Source organism: Plodia interpunctella, chromosome 3 (genome assembly GCF_027563975.2).
Source record: "Plodia interpunctella isolate USDA-ARS_2022_Savannah chromosome 3, ilPloInte3.2, whole genome shotgun sequence".
Lineage (NCBI taxonomy): Eukaryota > Metazoa > Arthropoda > Insecta > Lepidoptera > Pyralidae > Plodia > Plodia interpunctella.
The window spans coordinates 12,040,001-12,058,152 of NC_071296.1; the positions used below are offsets into that span (position 1 = coordinate 12,040,001).

The window sequence follows — 18,152 nt, forward strand, 5'->3', positions numbered from 1 at the left end:
TTAGGTTAGGTTAGGTTAGGTTAGGTTAGGTTAGGTTAGGTTAGGTTAGGTTAGGTTAGGTTAGGTTAGGTTAGGTTAGGTTAGGTTAGGTTAGGTTAGGTTAGGTTAGGTTAGGTTAGGTTAGGTTAGGTTAGGTTAGGTTAGGTTAGGTTAGGTTAGGTTAGGTTAGGTTAGGTTAGGTTAGGTTAGGTTAGGTTAGGTTAGGTTAGGTTAGGTTAGGTTAGGTTAGGTTAGGTTAGGTTAGGTTAGGTTAGGTTAGGTTAGGTTAGGTTAGGTTAGGTTAGGTTAGGTTAGGTTAGGTTAGGTTAGGTTAGGTTAGGTTAGGTTAGGTTAGGTTAGGTTAGGTTAGGTTAGGTTAGGTTAGGTTAGGTTAGGTTAGGTTAGGTTAGGTTAGGTTAGGTTAGGTTAGGTTAGGTTAGGTTAGGTTAGGTTAGGTTAGGTTAGGTTAGGTTAGGTTAGGTTAGGTTAGGTTAGGTTAGGTTAGGTTAGGTTAGGTTAGGTTAGGTTAGGTTAGGTTAGGTTAGGTTAGGTTAGGTTAGGTTAGGTTAGGTTAGGTTAGGTTAGGTTAGGTTAGGTTAGGTTAGGTTAGGTTAGGTTAGGTTAGGTTAGGTTAGGTTAGGTTAGGTTAGGTTAGGTTAGGTTAGGTTAGGTTAGGTTAGGTTAGGTTAGGTTAGGTTAGGTTAGGTTAGGTTAGGTTAGGTTAGGTTAGGTTAGGTTAGGTTAGGTTAGGTTAGGTTAGGTTAGGTTAGGTTAGGTTAGGTTAGGTTAGGTTAGGTTAGGTTAGGTTAGGTTAGGTTAGGTTAGGTTAGGTTAGGTTAGGTTAGGTTAGGTTAGGTTAGGTTAGGTTAGGTTAGGTTAGGTTAGGTTAGGTTAGGTTAGGTTAGGTTAGGTTAGGTTAGGTTAGGTTAGGTTAGGTTAGGTTAGGTTAGGTTAGGTTAGGTTAGGTTAGGTTAGGTTAGGTTAGGTTAGGTTAGGTTAGGTTAGGTTAGGTTAGGTTAGGTTAGGTTAGGTTAGGTTAGGTTAGGTTAGGTTAGGTTAGGTTAGGTTAGGTTAGGTTAGGTTAGGTTAGGTTAGGTTAGGTTAGGTTAGGTTAGGTTAGGTTAGGTTAGGTTAGGTTAGGTTAGGTTAGGTTAGGTTAGGTTAGGTTAGGTTAGGTTAGGTTAGGTTAGGTTAGGTTAGGTTAGGTTAGGTTAGGTTAGGTTAGGTTAGGTTAGGTTAGGTTAGGTTAGGTTAGGTTAGGTTAGGTTAGGTTAGGTTAGGTTAGGTTAGGTTAGGTTAGGTTAGGTTAGGTTAGGTTAGGTTAGGTTAGGTTAGGTTAGGTTAGGTTAGGTTAGGTTAGGTTAGGTTAGGTTAGGTTAGGTTAGGTTAGGTTAGGTTAGGTTAGGTTAGGTTAGGTTAGGTTAGGTTAGGTTAGGTTAGGTTAGGTTAGGTTAGGTTAGGTTAGGTTAGGTTAGGTTAGGTTAGGTTAGGTTAGGTTAGGTTAGGTTAGGTTAGGTTAGGTTAGGTTAGGTTAGGTTAGGTTAGGTTAGGTTAGGTTAGGTTAGGTTAGGTTAGGTTAGGTTAGGTTAGGTTAGGTTAGGTTAGGTTAGGTTAGGTTAGGTTAGGTTAGGTTAGGTTAGGTTAGGTTAGGTTAGGTTAGGTTAGGTTAGGTTAGGTTAGGTTAGGTTAGGTTAGGTTAGGTTAGGTTAGGTTAGGTTAGGTTAGGTTAGGTTAGGTTAGGTTAGGTTAGGTTAGGTTAGGTTAGGTTAGGTTAGGTTAGGTTAGGTTAGGTTAGGTTAGGTTAGGTTAGGTTAGGTTAGGTTAGGTTAGGTTAGGTTAGGTTAGGTTAGGTTAGGTTAGGTTAGGTTAGGTTAGGTTAGGTTAGGTTAGGTTAGGTTAGGTTAGGTTAGGTTAGGTTAGGTTAGGTTAGGTTAGGTTAGGTTAGGTTAGGTTAGGTTAGGTTAGGTTAGGTTAGGTTAGGTTAGGTTAGGTTAGGTTAGGTTAGGTTAGGTTAGGTTAGGTTAGGTTAGGTTAGGTTAGGTTAGGTTAGGTTAGGTTAGGTTAGGTTAGGTTAGGTTAGGTTAGGTTAGGTTAGGTTAGGTTAGGTTAGGTTAGGTTAGGTTAGGTTAGGTTAGGTTAGGTTAGGTTAGGTTAGGTTAGGTTAGGTTAGGTTAGGTTAGGTTAGGTTAGGTTAGGTTAGGTTAGGTTAGGTTAGGTTAGGTTAGGTTAGGTTAGGTTAGGTTAGGTTAGGTTAGGTTAGGTTAGGTTAGGTTAGGTTAGGTTAGGTTAGGTTAGGTTAGGTTAGGTTAGGTTAGGTTAGGTTAGGTTAGGTTAGGTTAGGTTAGGTTAGGTTAGGTTAGGTTAGGTTAGGTTAGGTTAGGTTAGGTTAGGTTAGGTTAGGTTAGGTTAGGTTAGGTTAGGTTAGGTTAGGTTAGGTTAGGTTAGGTTAGGTTAGGTTAGGTTAGGTTAGGTTAGGTTAGGTTAGGTTAGGTTAGGTTAGGTTAGGTTAGGTTAGGTTAGGTTAGGTTAGGTTAGGTTAGGTTAGGTTAGGTTAGGTTAGGTTAGGTTAGGTTAGGTTAGGTTAGGTTAGGTTAGGTTAGGTTAGGTTAGGTTAGGTTAGGTTAGGTTAGGTTAGGTTAGGTTAGGTTAGGTTAGGTTAGGTTAGGTTAGGTTAGGTTAGGTTAGGTTAGGTTAGGTTAGGTTAGGTTAGGTTAGGTTAGGTTAGGTTAGGTTAGGTTAGGTTAGGTTAGGTTAGGTTAGGTTAGGTTAGGTTAGGTTAGGTTAGGTTAGGTTAGGTTAGGTTAGGTTAGGTTAGGTTAGGTTAGGTTAGGTTAGGTTAGGTTAGGTTAGGTTAGGTTAGGTTAGGTTAGGTTAGGTTAGGTTAGGTTAGGTTAGGTTAGGTTAGGTTAGGTTAGGTTAGGTTAGGTTAGGTTAGGTTAGGTTAGGTTAGGTTAGGTTAGGTTAGGTTAGGTTAGGTTAGGTTAGGTTAGGTTAGGTTAGGTTAGGTTAGGTTAGGTTAGGTTAGGTTAGGTTAGGTTAGGTTAGGTTAGGTTAGGTTAGGTTAGGTTAGGTTAGGTTAGGTTAGGTTAGGTTAGGTTAGGTTAGGTTAGGTTAGGTTAGGTTAGGTTAGGTTAGGTTAGGTTAGGTTAGGTTAGGTTAGGTTAGGTTAGGTTAGGTTAGGTTAGGTTAGGTTAGGTTAGGTTAGGTTAGGTTAGGTTAGGTTAGGTTAGGTTAGGTTAGGTTAGGTTAGGTTAGGTTAGGTTAGGTTAGGTTAGGTTAGGTTAGGTTAGGTTAGGTTAGGTTAGGTTAGGTTAGGTTAGGTTAGGTTAGGTTAGGTTAGGTTAGGTTAGGTTAGGTTAGGTTAGGTTAGGTTAGGTTAGGTTAGGTTAGGTTAGGTTAGGTTAGGTTAGGTTAGGTTAGGTTAGGTTAGGTTAGGTTAGGTTAGGTTAGGTTAGGTTAGGTTAGGTTAGGTTAGGTTAGGTTAGGTTAGGTTAGGTTAGGTTAGGTTAGGTTAGGTTAGGTTAGGTTAGGTTAGGTTAGGTTAGGTTAGGTTAGGTTAGGTTAGGTTAGGTTAGGTTAGGTTAGGTTAGGTTAGGTTAGGTTAGGTTAGGTTAGGTTAGGTTAGGTTAGGTTAGGTTAGGTTAGGTTAGGTTAGGTTAGGTTAGGTTAGGTTAGGTTAGGTTAGGTTAGGTTAGGTTAGGTTAGGTTAGGTTAGGTTAGGTTAGGTTAGGTTAGGTTAGGTTAGGTTAGGTTAGGTTAGGTTAGGTTAGGTTAGGTTAGGTTAGGTTAGGTTAGGTTAGGTTAGGTTAGGTTAGGTTAGGTTAGGTTAGGTTAGGTTAGGTTAGGTTAGGTTAGGTTAGGTTAGGTTAGGTTAGGTTAGGTTAGGTTAGGTTAGGTTAGGTTAGGTTAGGTTAGGTTAGGTTAGGTTAGGTTAGGTTAGGTTAGGTTAGGTTAGGTTAGGTTAGGTTAGGTTAGGTTAGGTTAGGTTAGGTTAGGTTAGGTTAGGTTAGGTTAGGTTAGGTTAGGTTAGGTTAGGTTAGGTTAGGTTAGGTTAGGTTAGGTTAGGTTAGGTTAGGTTAGGTTAGGTTAGGTTAGGTTAGGTTAGGTTAGGTTAGGTTAGGTTAGGTTAGGTTAGGTTAGGTTAGGTTAGGTTAGGTTAGGTTAGGTTAGGTTAGGTTAGGTTAGGTTAGGTTAGGTTAGGTTAGGTTAGGTTAGGTTAGGTTAGGTTAGGTTAGGTTAGGTTAGGTTAGGTTAGGTTAGGTTAGGTTAGGTTAGGTTAGGTTAGGTTAGGTTAGGTTAGGTTAGGACTCTCACGAGATGTGTGCGTATTAAGTGTGCTGAAGTTGAGTTGAGCGCAATTTGAGGTGTCTTGGTGGTTTTTGTCACTAAGAGTTTTCTTTTGGTTTTGTTTTTGACGGGTTCAGTGTCTTGGCTCCTTGTGGAGTTGAGGCACTGGCGAGATCCTATCCTTCTATACAAAAAGCAAGGTTGTGCTTCTGACCACAGCTACCAGACCGCTGGTGCGGGGTAGCTCAGCTTTTTGTAACCAGGCAGGGGCCAATTGCTGCCCCCTGTCTGTGGGTTTTTGCCTTGTTTTTGCCCCATTTGGGGCTAATTATTCTGACTTGGTCACTTCTGGCCCAACATGGGTAGGAACGTGGCCAAAGCTTCGAGGGGAAGATCTCTGACCCCAAGGGGGAAGAGATCAACTGGGGGGGGTAACGAGGAAGTGGCAAAAGAGGAAGTGAGCGAGAAGACGGTGATCAGCCGGTCGGAGTCGCTATACTTCTCCGACGGAGACTCGGATGGGTCAGTCTGGCTCCCGGACATTGAGTTAGGCGGGAAGCGGGGTCAAGCCCCAAAGAGGAAAGCTTCGGAGGAAGTTGAGGAGGCTGAAAGGGCCTCCAACAAGCTTTCCTCTGCCACGAGGGGCCGGGCTGCTCGCCGGGGCTCCTATTCTGGGACGGCCGAGGCAAGGGAGAGGCTCCGCGATCTTTCGGCGGATTATGCCGAATTTGAACGCGAGCTGGACAGGGCTGGTACCAGCAAATTTTTGAAGGCCAGCGAGAAGGGCGGGAAGAGGTGCCTTGTAGATGAGCACCTTGAGGTGGTGAGGGCGGCTGCCCAGAAGGTTTTGGCGGAGGCCGGAAAGTCCGGCAACCTGAAGGGAACGGCATGGCGGGCCATGAACGAGGCCTGCCATGACATAATTGTGGCGGCCGGAAAAATTGAGGCTCAGTGCGAGGAGTCGGAGGCTGTCCGCATTCTCAGGGCGGACAACAAGAGAATGCGGGAGCAGCTTTCGCTCCTCGAACAGGAGACGAAGGCCCTGCGCACGGCCTTTGCCGAGCGCACGTCGTCGGCGCTGAAGGAGGCCCAACCAGCGGCGGGAGCCCCCTCGCTTGAGGACATCAAGGGACTCCTATCCGAATGGAAGGAGTCATTTGAGAGAGATGTGTTCCTCAGGCTGGGGGGAATGGTCAGCGACCGCCTTAAGGAGGCCGAGAAGAGAGGCTTCCTGGCCCCGGAGCCGATTGTTCGGCCGCCTCTTGCGACCGACAAGAAGACCAAGGAGGCCGAAGCGCCGGCCCCAAAAACCGGGAAAAATTATGCCAGCGTAGCTGCGGGGGCTACCCTGATGCCCCCAGCACGACCTGGGCCTGCACCCAAAGCTGTTCCAGCTAAGAAGCAGGCCAAACAAGTGACGGCACAGGCCCAGGTATCTACCGAGCCACCTGCTGAATTGCCTCCGCCTCAAGAAGGCGAACAAGGGTGGGCTGAGGTGGTCAGAAAGGGGAAAAAGAAGAGGAACAAGAAATCCTCCCCCTCTGCCCAGCCGAAGCCTACCCAAGCGGAGGCCCCCAAGGCGAGCGTACAGCCGCCCAAAAAGATAAAGTTCACCCCTCCCAAGACTTCGGCGGTGGTGGTGACTCTCAAGCCGGAATCCAAGCTGGATTACCGTGCGGTAATAACGAGGGCCACCACCATCGACCTATCGTCGATAGGGGTGGACCATGTGTCGGCTGTTCGCGGCACGGCTACGGGGGCCCGCATTATTGAAATACCCGGAGCTGACAGTGGGGCTGCGGCGGATAACCTTGCGGAGAAGCTCCGGGAGGTCATTGGCAGTGAGGCGGAGGTGACGAGGCCATTTAAAGCGGCGCAAATAAGGGTCTCTGGCTTCGACGAGGGAGTAACGCCAGAGGCCCTTAAAGAGGCCACGGCGAGGGCAGGGAAATGTCCATCGGGACAAGTCAAAGTGGGCAACATCCGCATAGCACCGGATATGACTGGGGCGGTGATTATCACCTGCCCTGTGGCGGCTGCCAACGCCCTGATTGAAGAGGGGCGTCTTCTTGTCGGTTGGACAGCCGCCAAGGTTAGAGGGCTCGAGGCCTTGCCCATGCGGTGCTTCCGGTGCATGGGCATAGGCCACACTAGAGCCCTCTGCCCGTCCCCGGTGGACAGATCAGAACTGTGCCATCGCTGTGGCAAATCAGGGCACATCTCGTCAGCGTGTGAGGCCAGTGAACCCTGGTGCGCGGTGTGCTACGCGCACAAGCTGACCGCCAAACACATCATGGGCGGCCCCTCGTGCAATCCCCCGCGCACACGGGGCAAACTGGCCCTAAATAAGGGAACCCCTGAGGGCACCACCATGGAGCACTAATGCCTGGCGGGTCTGCGCAACAGGCAGAGGTGCTGCAGGCCAACGTCAACCACTGCGCCCGTGCACAGGACCTCCTAGTCCAGCACGTGGCGGAGTGGGCCATTGGTGCTGCCGTCGTGGTGGAGCCGTATTGCGTCCCCCCCCTTCCTACTTGGATCGGAGACACGGACGGGCTGGTGGCAATCACCTCTCCCCGAGCTGGAGATCGCCCACCCCTCTCGAGAATTGACAGTGGCCCGGGATACGCGGCGGCAAAATGGGGGGAGTTTGCCATAGTTGCGGCATACTTCTCCCCTAATAGGCCGCTGCGTGCCTTTGAGGACTTTCTCGAGAGGATGGGTGAGGTAATCGGGAGAGCGGCGCCAGCACCGGTGCTACTGATGGGAGACCTCAACGCCAAGCACTCGGCTTGGGGCTCTCCTGTCGACGATCCGAGGGGAGAGGCCCTGTATGATTGGGCTGTGGGTTTGGGGCTTGAAGTCCTAAACCGGGGCAACGTCGACACATGCGTGCGGCGGAACGGGGCGTCGATTGTCGACATATCCTTCGCGAGCCCCGTCATTGCCGCGCGTGTTGTGGACTGGCGTGTCCTGGAGGACGTGGAGACCCTCTCGGACCACAGGTACATCCGAATGGGGGTCTCCAACAGGCCCCAGCAGCCCGTACAGGGCTTGAGGGGGCGGGACCGGGGGTTCCCGAGATGGTGTCTGGCCAGCCTCGACAGGGACCTGGCTGAGGAGGCGGCCATGACAGAAGCATGGATAGAACCCACACCAAGCCGTTCCCTTGGTGTGGACGAGAGGGCAACAGGCCTTCGTGCGTCGCTCACGCGAATTTGCGACGCTTCGATGAGGAGGTCCGGGCCGCCGGCTGCAAAAACGGCGGTTCACTGGTGGTCGGAAGAGATTGCTGCTCTCCGATCCGCCAGTAACCGAGCCAGACGCGAGTATACGCGTTGCAGACGGCGGCGTAATGTCGTTGACGGAGAGGAGGCGCGGCTGCACCTCGCTCTCCAGGAGGCCAAAAGGACCCTGTCGGCTGCGATAGCCAAGGCCAAGGACGACGCCTACAAGGAGTTCTTGGCCACGCTCGACAGGGACCCATGGGGGAGGCCATACAGGACTGTTCGCAACAAACTGCGATACGCCCCCCCCACGGCCTCCATGGAACCGGACCTCCTCAAGCGGATCGTGGAAGGCCTGTTCCCCTCTGCTGAGGAATTTGTCCCTCCGAGGATGTCGGCCCCTGAACGGGAGTCCACCGCGGCGAGTGTGCCACCGGTAACGGATGAGGAGTTTGACTGGGGACTAAAGCGTCTGGAGGGCCGCAGAAAGGCCCCAGGCCCAGACGGAGTCCCTGGTCCCATACTCCCGGTGGCGGCGAAACACATTGGGAGCCGCCTCAGAGAACTGTTCGACGACTGCTTGTCGACGGGGCGGTTCCCAAAGCCGTGGAAAGAAGGCCGGCTTGTCCTTATTAGGAAAGAAGGCCGGCCTGAGGACTCTCCTTCGGGGTGGAGGCCCCTCCTGATGCTGGACGAGACGGGTAAACTGCTGGAACGTATCGTGGCGGCCCGAATCGCCCGGCATCTGGAAAATGATGGACCCAATGTGTCGGACTGCCAATATGGCTTTCGAAAGGGGCGGTCCACCATTGACGCCATCGGGGCCCTGAGGACATTCTCGGAGGAAGCAATTGGGGGAGGGGGAGGGGCCGTGGGCGTATCGCTTGATATCGCGAACGCCTTCGGCTCCCTCCCTTACGAAGTGATAGAGGAGGCGCTCCGGTATCACGGAGTGCCCCTCTATCTAAGGAACCTCGTAGGGCACTACCTAACAGGAAGGGAGGTGCTCTACGAGGACAAGGAGGGACGGAAGTCGAGGGCGATGACCTGCGGCGTTCCCCAGGGTTCGGTTTTAGGCCCCCTGCTGTGGAACGTCGGTTTCGACTGGGCCATCCGCGCGGCCCTACCCCCCCGGACAATAGTTATCTGCTATGCAGATGACACAATGGTGGCTGTCCGGGGGGAGCAGTTGGAGAGCACCCTTAGGGCTGCGGCGGTCGCAGCAGACCTGATGCTCACACGCATCAGGATGCTGGGACTAAGGGTGGCCCTTAGCAAGTGCGAGGTCATTGCCTTCGGCAGGAAAAGAAGATGGAGACCGCCCTCGAACGAATGCGTTCCCATTGGCGGGGAGAGAGTCCAGGTGAAGCCGTACATAAAGTACCTGGGCATCATCCTGGACTCACGCTGGGACTTCGGGGAGCACTTTCGTCAACTGGCTCCCCGAGTAATAGGCGCAGCGTCGGCAATGAGCCGTCTGCTGCCCAATGTTGGAGGGCCTGGCGCCTCGTGCCGCCAGCTGTATGCGGGAGTTACCCGCAGCATGGCGCTGTACGGGGCGCCGATCTGGTCGGACAGGCTCTCCACAGCCAACAAGGCCCGGCTGCGTAGGCCACAAAAAGTGGTGGCCAATCGCATCGCCCGGGCCTATGTGACGGTGGCTTGGGCAGCAGCTTGTGCTCTTGCCGGAACCCCGCCATGGGAACTAGAAGCCCAGGTACAAACGGAAGTGTACCGGGAGCGGGCCAGGTGCAGGTCACTTGAAATCAGGCTCGCTCCCAGGGAGATGAGGGCGGTCAGGCAGCTGGCCGTGGACAGATTGCGCGAGCGATGGAAAGTCGAGCTGGAGAACTCCCCATATGGTGTAAGAACCATTGGGGCGCTCCTGCCATCGCTCGCAGACTGGGTCGGAAGGGGCCACGGCCAGCTGACCTACAGGTTGACGCAGGTAATGACCGGACACGGGTGCTTCGGTCATTACCTGCACAGGATTGGGAGAGAGGGGAGTGCGGTCTGCCATGAGTGTGGGGAGCCGGATGATACGGCCCAACACACTCTGGCAGACTGCGAAAGGTGGGCGGAGGAGAGGATGGTCCTCATTGTGGAACTAGGCGGAGATGACCTTGCGCTGCACAGCGTCGTAGAAAAGATGCTGTGCAGCGAAAGGTGTTGGGATGCGGTGGCTTCCTTCTGCGAGGCTGTCATGTCGCAGAAGGAGGCTGCCGAGAGGGAGCGTGAGGCGCAAGCCAACGCCCCTCTGAATAGGAGAGGCAGACGTGGCAGGCGGCGGGCACGTTTCGCCCGTCGTCTGCTACGGTGAGGACGCCTGGCGAGGCAGAACCGGGGGGCGTCGTGGTGAAATGTCCGCGATCCCATGGCGCCCCCACTAACGGTCGGATGGAAAACGCCGCAGGAGGTTTTAGTGGGTAGTCCGGGCCGGCAGCGGCCTGGGAGCCCCACACTCCGGGGGAGATGTTCTTCCCCTGGGTCGCCCGTAAATGGGTTTCCTCCTGCGAGAACAAAAAAAAAAAAAAAAAAAAAAAAAAAAAAAGGTTAGGTTAGGTTAGGTTAGGTTAGGTTAGGTTAGGTTAGGTTAGGTTAGGTTAGGTTAGGTTAGGTTAGGTTAGGTTAGGTTAGGTTAGGTTAGGTTAGGTTAGGTTAGGTTAGGTTAGGTTAGGTTAGGTTAGGTTAGGTTAGGTTAGGTTAGGTTAGGTTAGGTTAGGTTAGGTTAGGTTAGGTTAGGTTAGGTTAGGTTAGGTTAGGTTAGGTTAGGTTAGGTTAGGTTAGGTTAGGTTAGGTTAGGTTAGGTTAGGTTAGGTTAGGTTAGGTTAGGTTAGGTTAGGTTAGGTTAGGTTAGGTTAGGTTAGGTTAGGTTAGGTTAGGTTAGGTTAGGTTAGGTTAGGTTAGGTTAGGTTAGGTTAGGTTAGGTTAGGTTAGGTTAGGTTAGGTTAGGTTAGGTTAGGTTAGGTTAGGTTAGGTTAGGTTAGGTTAGGTTAGGTTAGGTTAGGTTAGGTTAGGTTAGGTTAGGTTAGGTTAGGTTAGGTTAGGTTAGGTTAGGTTAGGTTAGGTTAGGTTAGGTTAGGTTAGGTTAGGTTAGGTTAGGTTAGGTTAGGTTAGGTTAGGTTAGGTTAGGTTAGGTTAGGTTAGGTTAGGTTAGGTTAGGTTAGGTTAGGTTAGGTTAGGTTAGGTTAGGTTAGGTTAGGTTAGGTTAGGTTAGGTTAGGTTAGGTTAGGTTAGGTTAGGTTAGGTTAGGTTAGGTTAGGTTAGGTTAGGTTAGGTTAGGTTAGGTTAGGTTAGGTTAGGTTAGGTTAGGTTAGGTTAGGTTAGGTTAGGTTAGGTTAGGTTAGGTTAGGTTAGGTTAGGTTAGGTTAGGTTAGGTTAGGTTAGGTTAGGTTAGGTTAGGTTAGGTTAGGTTAGGTTAGGTTAGGTTAGGTTAGGTTAGGTTAGGTTAGGTTAGGTTAGGTTAGGTTAGGTTAGGTTAGGTTAGGTTAGGTTAGGTTAGGTTAGGTTAGGTTAGGTTAGGTTAGGTTAGGTTAGGTTAGGTTAGGTTAGGTTAGGTTAGGTTAGGTTAGGTTAGGTTAGGTTAGGTTAGGTTAGGTTAGGTTAGGTTAGGTTAGGTTAGGTTAGGTTAGGTTAGGTTAGGTTAGGTTAGGTTAGGTTAGGTTAGGTTAGGTTAGGTTAGGTTAGGTTAGGTTAGGTTAGGTTAGGTTAGGTTAGGTTAGGTTAGGTTAGGTTAGGTTAGGTTAGGTTAGGTTAGGTTAGGTTAGGTTAGGTTAGGTTAGGTTAGGTTAGGTTAGGTTAGGTTAGGTTAGGTTAGGTTAGGTTAGGTTAGGTTAGGTTAGGTTAGGTTAGGTTAGGTTAGGTTAGGTTAGGTTAGGTTAGGTTAGGTTAGGTTAGGTTAGGTTAGGTTAGGTTAGGTTAGGTTAGGTTAGGTTAGGTTAGGTTAGGTTAGGTTAGGTTAGGTTAGGTTAGGTTAGGTTAGGTTAGGTTAGGTTAGGTTAGGTTAGGTTAGGTTAGGTTAGGTTAGGTTAGGTTAGGTTAGGTTAGGTTAGGTTAGGTTAGGTTAGGTTAGGTTAGGTTAGGTTAGGTTAGGTTAGGTTAGGTTAGGTTAGGTTAGGTTAGGTTAGGTTAGGTTAGGTTAGGTTAGGTTAGGTTAGGTTAGGTTAGGTTAGGTTAGGTTAGGTTAGGTTAGGTTAGGTTAGGTTAGGTTAGGTTAGGTTAGGTTAGGTTAGGTTAGGTTAGGTTAGGTTAGGTTAGGTTAGGTTAGGTTAGGTTAGGTTAGGTTAGGTTAGGTTAGGTTAGGTTAGGTTAGGTTAGGTTAGGTTAGGTTAGGTTAGGTTAGGTTAGGTTAGGTTAGGTTAGGTTAGGTTAGGTTAGGTTAGGTTAGGTTAGGTTAGGTTAGGTTAGGTTAGGTTAGGTTAGGTTAGGTTAGGTTAGGTTAGGTTAGGTTAGGTTAGGTTAGGTTAGGTTAGGTTAGGTTAGGTTAGGTTAGGTTAGGTTAGGTTAGGTTAGGTTAGGTTAGGTTAGGTTAGGTTAGGTTAGGTTAGGTTAGGTTAGGTTAGGTTAGGTTAGGTTAGGTTAGGTTAGGTTAGGTTAGGTTAGGTTAGGTTAGGTTAGGTTAGGTTAGGTTAGGTTAGGTTAGGTTAGGTTAGGTTAGGTTAGGTTAGGTTAGGTTAGGTTAGGTTAGGTTAGGTTAGGTTAGGTTAGGTTAGGTTAGGTTAGGTTAGGTTAGGTTAGGTTAGGTTAGGTTAGGTTAGGTTAGGTTAGGTTAGGTTAGGTTAGGTTAGGTTAGGTTAGGTTAGGTTAGGTTAGGTTAGGTTAGGTTAGGTTAGGTTAGGTTAGGTTAGGTTAGGTTAGGTTAGGTTAGGTTAGGTTAGGTTAGGTTAGGTTAGGTTAGGTTAGGTTAGGTTAGGTTAGGTTAGGTTAGGTTAGGTTAGGTTAGGTTAGGTTAGGTTAGGTTAGGTTAGGTTAGGTTAGGTTAGGTTAGGTTAGGTTAGGTTAGGTTAGGTTAGGTTAGGTTAGGTTAGGTTAGGTTAGGTTAGGTTAGGTTAGGTTAGGTTAGGTTAGGTTAGGTTAGGTTAGGTTAGGTTAGGTTAGGTTAGGTTAGGTTAGGTTAGGTTAGGTTAGGTTAGGTTAGGTTAGGTTAGGTTAGGTTAGGTTAGGTTAGGTTAGGTTAGGTTAGGTTAGGTTAGGTTAGGTTAGGTTAGGTTAGGTTAGGTTAGGTTAGGTTAGGTTAGGTTAGGTTAGGTTAGGTTAGGTTAGGTTAGGTTAGGTTAGGTTAGGTTAGGTTAGGTTAGGTTAGGTTAGGTTAGGTTAGGTTAGGTTAGGTTAGGTTAGGTTAGGTTAGGTTAGGTTAGGTTAGGTTAGGTTAGGTTAGGTTAGGTTAGGTTAGGTTAGGTTAGGTTAGGTTAGGTTAGGTTAGGTTAGGTTAGGTTAGGTTAGGTTAGGTTAGGTTAGGTTAGGTTAGGTTAGGTTAGGTTAGGTTAGGTTAGGTTAGGTTAGGTTAGGTTAGGTTAGGTTAGGTTAGGTTAGGTTAGGTTAGGTTAGGTTAGGTTAGGTTAGGTTAGGTTAGGTTAGGTTAGGTTAGGTTAGGTTAGGTTAGGTTAGGTTAGGTTAGGTTAGGTTAGGTTAGGTTAGGTTAGGTTAGGTTAGGTTAGGTTAGGTTAGGTTAGGTTAGGTTAGGTTAGGTTAGGTTAGGTTAGGTTAGGTTAGGTTAGGTTAGGTTAGGTTAGGTTAGGTTAGGTTAGGTTAGGTTAGGTTAGGTTAGGTTAGGTTAGGTTAGGTTAGGTTAGGTTAGGTTAGGTTAGGTTAGGTTAGGTTAGGTTAGGTTAGGTTAGGTTAGGTTAGGTTAGGTTAGGTTAGGTTAGGTTAGGTTAGGTTAGGTTAGGTTAGGTTAGGTTAGGTTAGGTTAGGTTAGGTTAGGTTAGGTTAGGTTAGGTTAGGTTAGGTTAGGTTAGGTTAGGTTAGGTTAGGTTAGGTTAGGTTAGGTTAGGTTAGGTTAGGTTAGGTTAGGTTAGGTTAGGTTAGGTTAGGTTAGGTTAGGTTAGGTTAGGTTAGGTTAGGTTAGGTTAGGTTAGGTTAGGTTAGGTTAGGTTAGGTTAGGTTAGGTTAGGTTAGGTTAGGTTAGGTTAGGTTAGGTTAGGTTAGGTTAGGTTAGGTTAGGTTAGGTTAGGTTAGGTTAGGTTAGGTTAGGTTAGGTTAGGTTAGGTTAGGTTAGGTTAGGTTAGGTTAGGTTAGGTTAGGTTAGGTTAGGTTAGGTTAGGTTAGGTTAGGTTAGGTTAGGTTAGGTTAGGTTAGGTTAGGTTAGGTTAGGTTAGGTTAGGTTAGGTTAGGTTAGGTTAGGTTAGGTTAGGTTAGGTTAGGTTAGGTTAGGTTAGGTTAGGTTAGGTTAGGTTAGGTTAGGTTAGGTTAGGTTAGGTTAGGTTAGGTTAGGTTAGGTTAGGTTAGGTTAGGTTAGGTTAGGTTAGGTTAGGTTAGGTTAGGTTAGGTTAGGTTAGGTTAGGTTAGGTTAGGTTAGGTTAGGTTAGGTTAGGTTAGGTTAGGTTAGGTTAGGTTAGGTTAGGTTAGGTTAGGTTAGGTTAGGTTAGGTTAGGTTAGGTTAGGTTAGGTTAGGTTAGGTTAGGTTAGGTTAGGTTAGGTTAGGTTAGGTTAGGTTAGGTTAGGTTAGGTTAGGTTAGGTTAGGTTAGGTTAGGTTAGGTTAGGTTAGGTTAGGTTAGGTTAGGTTAGGTTAGGTTAGGTTAGGTTAGGTTAGGTTAGGTTAGGTTAGGTTAGGTTAGGTTAGGTTAGGTTAGGTTAGGTTAGGTTAGGTTAGGTTAGGTTAGGTTAGGTTAGGTTAGGTTAGGTTAGGTTAGGTTAGGTTAGGTTAGGTTAGGTTAGGTTAGGTTAGGTTAGGTTAGGTTAGGTTAGGTTAGGTTAGGTTAGGTTAGGTTAGGTTAGGTTAGGTTAGGTTAGGTTAGGTTAGGTTAGGTTAGGTTAGGTTAGGTTAGGTTAGGTTAGGTTAGGTTAGGTTAGGTTAGGTTAGGTTAGGTTAGGTTAGGTTAGGTTAGGTTAGGTTAGGTTAGGTTAGGTTAGGTTAGGTTAGGTTAGGTTAGGTTAGGTTAGGTTAGGTTAGGTTAGGTTAGGTTAGGTTAGGTTAGGTTAGGTTAGGTTAGGTTAGGTTAGGTTAGGTTAGGTTAGGTTAGGTTAGGTTAGGTTAGGTTAGGTTAGGTTAGGTTAGGTTAGGTTAGGTTAGGTTAGGTTAGGTTAGGTTAGGTTAGGTTAGGTTAGGTTAGGTTAGGTTAGGTTAGGTTAGGTTAGGTTAGGTTAGGTTAGGTTAGGTTAGGTTAGGTTAGGTTAGGTTAGGTTAGGTTAGGTTAGGTTAGGTTAGGTTAGGTTAGGTTAGGTTAGGTTAGGTTAGGTTAGGTTAGGTTAGGTTAGGTTAGGTTAGGTTAGGTTAGGTTAGGTTAGGTTAGGTTAGGTTAGGTTAGGTTAGGTTAGGTTAGGTTAGGTTAGGTTAGGTTAGGTTAGGTTAGGTTAGGTTAGGTTAGGTTAGGTTAGGTTAGGTTAGGTTAGGTTAGGTTAGGTTAGGTTAGGTTAGGTTAGGTTAGGTTAGGTTAGGTTAGGTTAGGTTAGGTTAGGTTAGGTTAGGTTAGGTTAGGTTAGGTTAGGTTAGGTTAGGTTAGGTTAGGTTAGGTTAGGTTAGGTTAGGTTAGGTTAGGTTAGGTTAGGTTAGGTTAGGTTAGGTTAGGTTAGGTTAGGTTAGGTTAGGTTAGGTTAGGTTAGGTTAGGTTAGGTTAGGTTAGGTTAGGTTAGGTTAGGTTAGGTTAGGTTAGGTTAGGTTAGGTTAGGTTAGGTTAGGTTAGGTTAGGTTAGGTTAGGTTAGGTTAGGTTAGGTTAGGTTAGGTTAGGTTAGGTTAGGTTAGGTTAGGTTAGGTTAGGTTAGGTTAGGTTAGGTTAGGTTAGGTTAGGTTAGGTTAGGTTAGGTTAGGTTAGGTTAGGTTAGGTTAGGTTAGGTTAGGTTAGGTTAGGTTAGGTTAGGTTAGGTTAGGTTAGGTTAGGTTAGGTTAGGTTAGGTTAGGTTAGGTTAGGTTAGGTTAGGTTAGGTTAGGTTAGGTTAGGTTAGGTTAGGTTAGGTTAGGTTAGGTTAGGTTAGGTTAGGTTAGGTTAGGTTAGGTTAGGTTAGGTTAGGTTAGGTTAGGTTAGGTTAGGTTAGGTTAGGTTAGGTTAGGTTAGGTTAGGTTAGGTTAGGTTAGGTTAGGTTAGGTTAGGTTAGGTTAGGTTAGGTTAGGTTAGGTTAGGTTAGGTTAGGTTAGGTTAGGTTAGGTTAGGTTAGGTTAGGTTAGGTTAGGTTAGGTTAGGTTAGGTTAGGTTAGGTTAGGTTAGGTTAGGTTAGGTTAGGTTAGGTTAGGTTAGGTTAGGTTAGGTTAGGTTAGGTTAGGTTAGGTTAGGTTAGGTTAGGTTAGGTTAGGTTAGGTTAGGTTAGGTTAGGTTAGGTTAGGTTAGGTTAGGTTAGGTTAGGTTAGGTTAGGTTAGGTTAGGTTAGGTTAGGTTAGGTTAGGTTAGGTTAGGTTAGGTTAGGTTAGGTTAGGTTAGGTTAGGTTAGGTTAGGTTAGGTTAGGTTAGGTTAGGTTAGGTTAGGTTAGGTTAGGTTAGGTTAGGTTAGGTTAGGTTAGGTTAGGTTAGGTTAGGTTAGGTTAGGTTAGGTTAGGTTAGGTTAGGTTAGGTTAGGTTAGGTTAGGTTAGGTTAGGTTAGGTTAGGTTAGGTTAGGTTAGGTTAGGTTAGGTTAGGTTAGGTTAGGTTAGGTTAGGTTAGGTTAGGTTAGGTTAGGTTAGGTTAGGTTAGGTTAGGTTAGGTTAGGTTAGGTTAGGTTAGGTTAGGTTAGGTTAGGTTAGGTTAGGTTAGGTTAGGTTAGGTTAGGTTAGGTTAGGTTAGGTTAGGTTAGGTTAGGTTAGGTTAGGTTAGGTTAGGTTAGGTTAGGTTAGGTTAGGTTAGGTTAGGTTAGGTTAGGTTAGGTTAGGTTAGGTTAGGTTAGGTTAGGTTAGGTTAGGTTAGGTTAGGTTAGGTTAGGTTAGGTTAGGTTAGGTTAGGTTAGGTTAGGTTAGGTTAGGTTAGGTTAGGTTAGGTTAGGTTAGGTTAGGTTAGGTTAGGTTAGGTTAGGTTAGGTTAGGTTAGGTTAGGTTAGGTTAGGTTAGGTTAGGTTAGGTTAGGTTAGGTTAGGTTAGGTTAGGTTAGGTTAGGTTAGGTTAGGTTAGGTTAGGTTAGGTTAGGTTAGGTTAGGTTAGGTTAGGTTAGGTTAGGTTAGGTTAGGTTAGGTTAGGTTAGGTTAGGTTAGGTTAGGTTAGGTTAGGTTAGGTTAGGTTAGGTTAGGTTAGGTTAGGTTAGGTTAGGTTAGGTTAGGTTAGGTTAGGTTAGGTTAGGTTAGGTTAGGTTAGGTTAGGTTAGGTTAGGTTAGGTTAGGTTAGGTTAGGTTAGGTTAGGTTAGGTTAGGTTAGGTTAGGTTAGGTTAGGTTAGGTTAGGTTAGGTTAGGTTAGGTTAGGTTAGGTTAGGTTAGGTTAGGTTAGGTTAGGTTAGGTTAGGTTAGGTTAGGTTAGGTTAGGTTAGGTTAGGTTAGGTTAGGTTAGGTTAGGTTAGGTTAGGTTAGGTTAGGTTAGGTTAGGTTAGGTTAGGTTAGGTTAGGTTAGGTTAGGTTAGGTTAGGTTAGGTTAGGTTAGGTTAGGTTAGGTTAGGTTAGGTTAGGTTAGGTTAGGTTAGGTTAGGTTAGGTTAGGTTAGGTTAGGTTAGGTTAGGTTAGGTTAGGTTAGGTTAGGTTAGGTTAGGTTAGGTTAGGTTAGGTTAGGTTAGGTTAGGTTAGGTTAGGTTAGGTTAGGTTAGGTTAGGTTAGGTTAGGTTAGGTTAGGTTAGGTTAGGTTAGGTTAGGTTAGGTTAGGTTAGGTTAGGTTAGGTTAGGTTAGGTTAGGTTAGGTTAGGTTAGGTTAGGTTAGGTTAGGTTAGGTTAGGTTAGGTTAGGTTAGGTTAGGTTAGGTTAGGTTAGGTTAGGTTAGGTTAGGTTAGGTTAGGTTAGGTTAGGTTAGGTTAGGTTAGGTTAGGTTAGGTTAGGTTAGGTTAGGTTAGGTTAGGTTAGGTTAGGTTAGGTTAGGTTAGGTTAGGTTAGGTTAGGTTAGGTTAGGTTAGGTTAGGTTAGGTTAGGTTAGGTTAGGTTAGGTTAGGTTAGGTTAGGTTAGGTTAGGTTAGGTTAGGTTAGGTTAGGTTAGGTTAGGTTAGGTTAGGTTAGGTTAGGTTAGGTTAGGTTAGGTTAGGTTAGGTTAGGTTAGGTTAGGTTAGGTTAGGTTAGGATAGGTTAGGTTAGGTTAGGTTAGGTTAGGTTAGGTTAGGTTAGGTTAGGTTAGGTTAGGTTAGGTTAGGTTAGGTTAGGTTAGGTTAGGTTAGGTTAGGTTAGGTTAGGTTAGGTTAGGTTAGGTTAGGTTAGGTTAGGTTAGGTTAGGTTAGGTTAGGTTAGGTTAGGTTAGGTTAGGTTAGGTTAGGTTAGGTTAGGTTAGGTTAGGTTAGGTTAGGTTAGGTTAGGTTAGGTTAGGTTAGGTTAGGTTAGGTTAGGTTAGGTTAGGTTAGGTTAGGTTAGGTTAGGTTAGGTTAGGTTAGGTTAGGTTAGGTTAGGTTAGGTTAGGTTAGGTTAGGTTAGGT

The 18,152-nt window shown here is 46.6% G+C and overlaps 1 protein-coding gene across 1 annotated transcript; it reads left to right on the plus strand.

Moving 5' to 3' along the window:
- The first annotated feature begins 4,624 nt into the window (after positions 1–4,624).
- LOC128683984 (uncharacterized) lies at positions 4,625–6,649 on the plus strand. The gene has a single exon (XM_053770120.1). The coding sequence runs from the start codon at positions 4,625–4,627 to the stop codon at positions 6,647–6,649; it is 2,025 nt and encodes a 674-aa protein (XP_053626095.1).
- The last annotated feature ends 11,503 nt before the right edge of the window (positions 6,650–18,152 follow it).

Coding starts and splice junctions, on each gene's coding strand:
- LOC128683984 (XM_053770120.1), top strand. CDS start 4,625: ATGGGTAGGAACGTGGCCAAAGCTTCGAGGGGAAGATCTCTGACCCCA.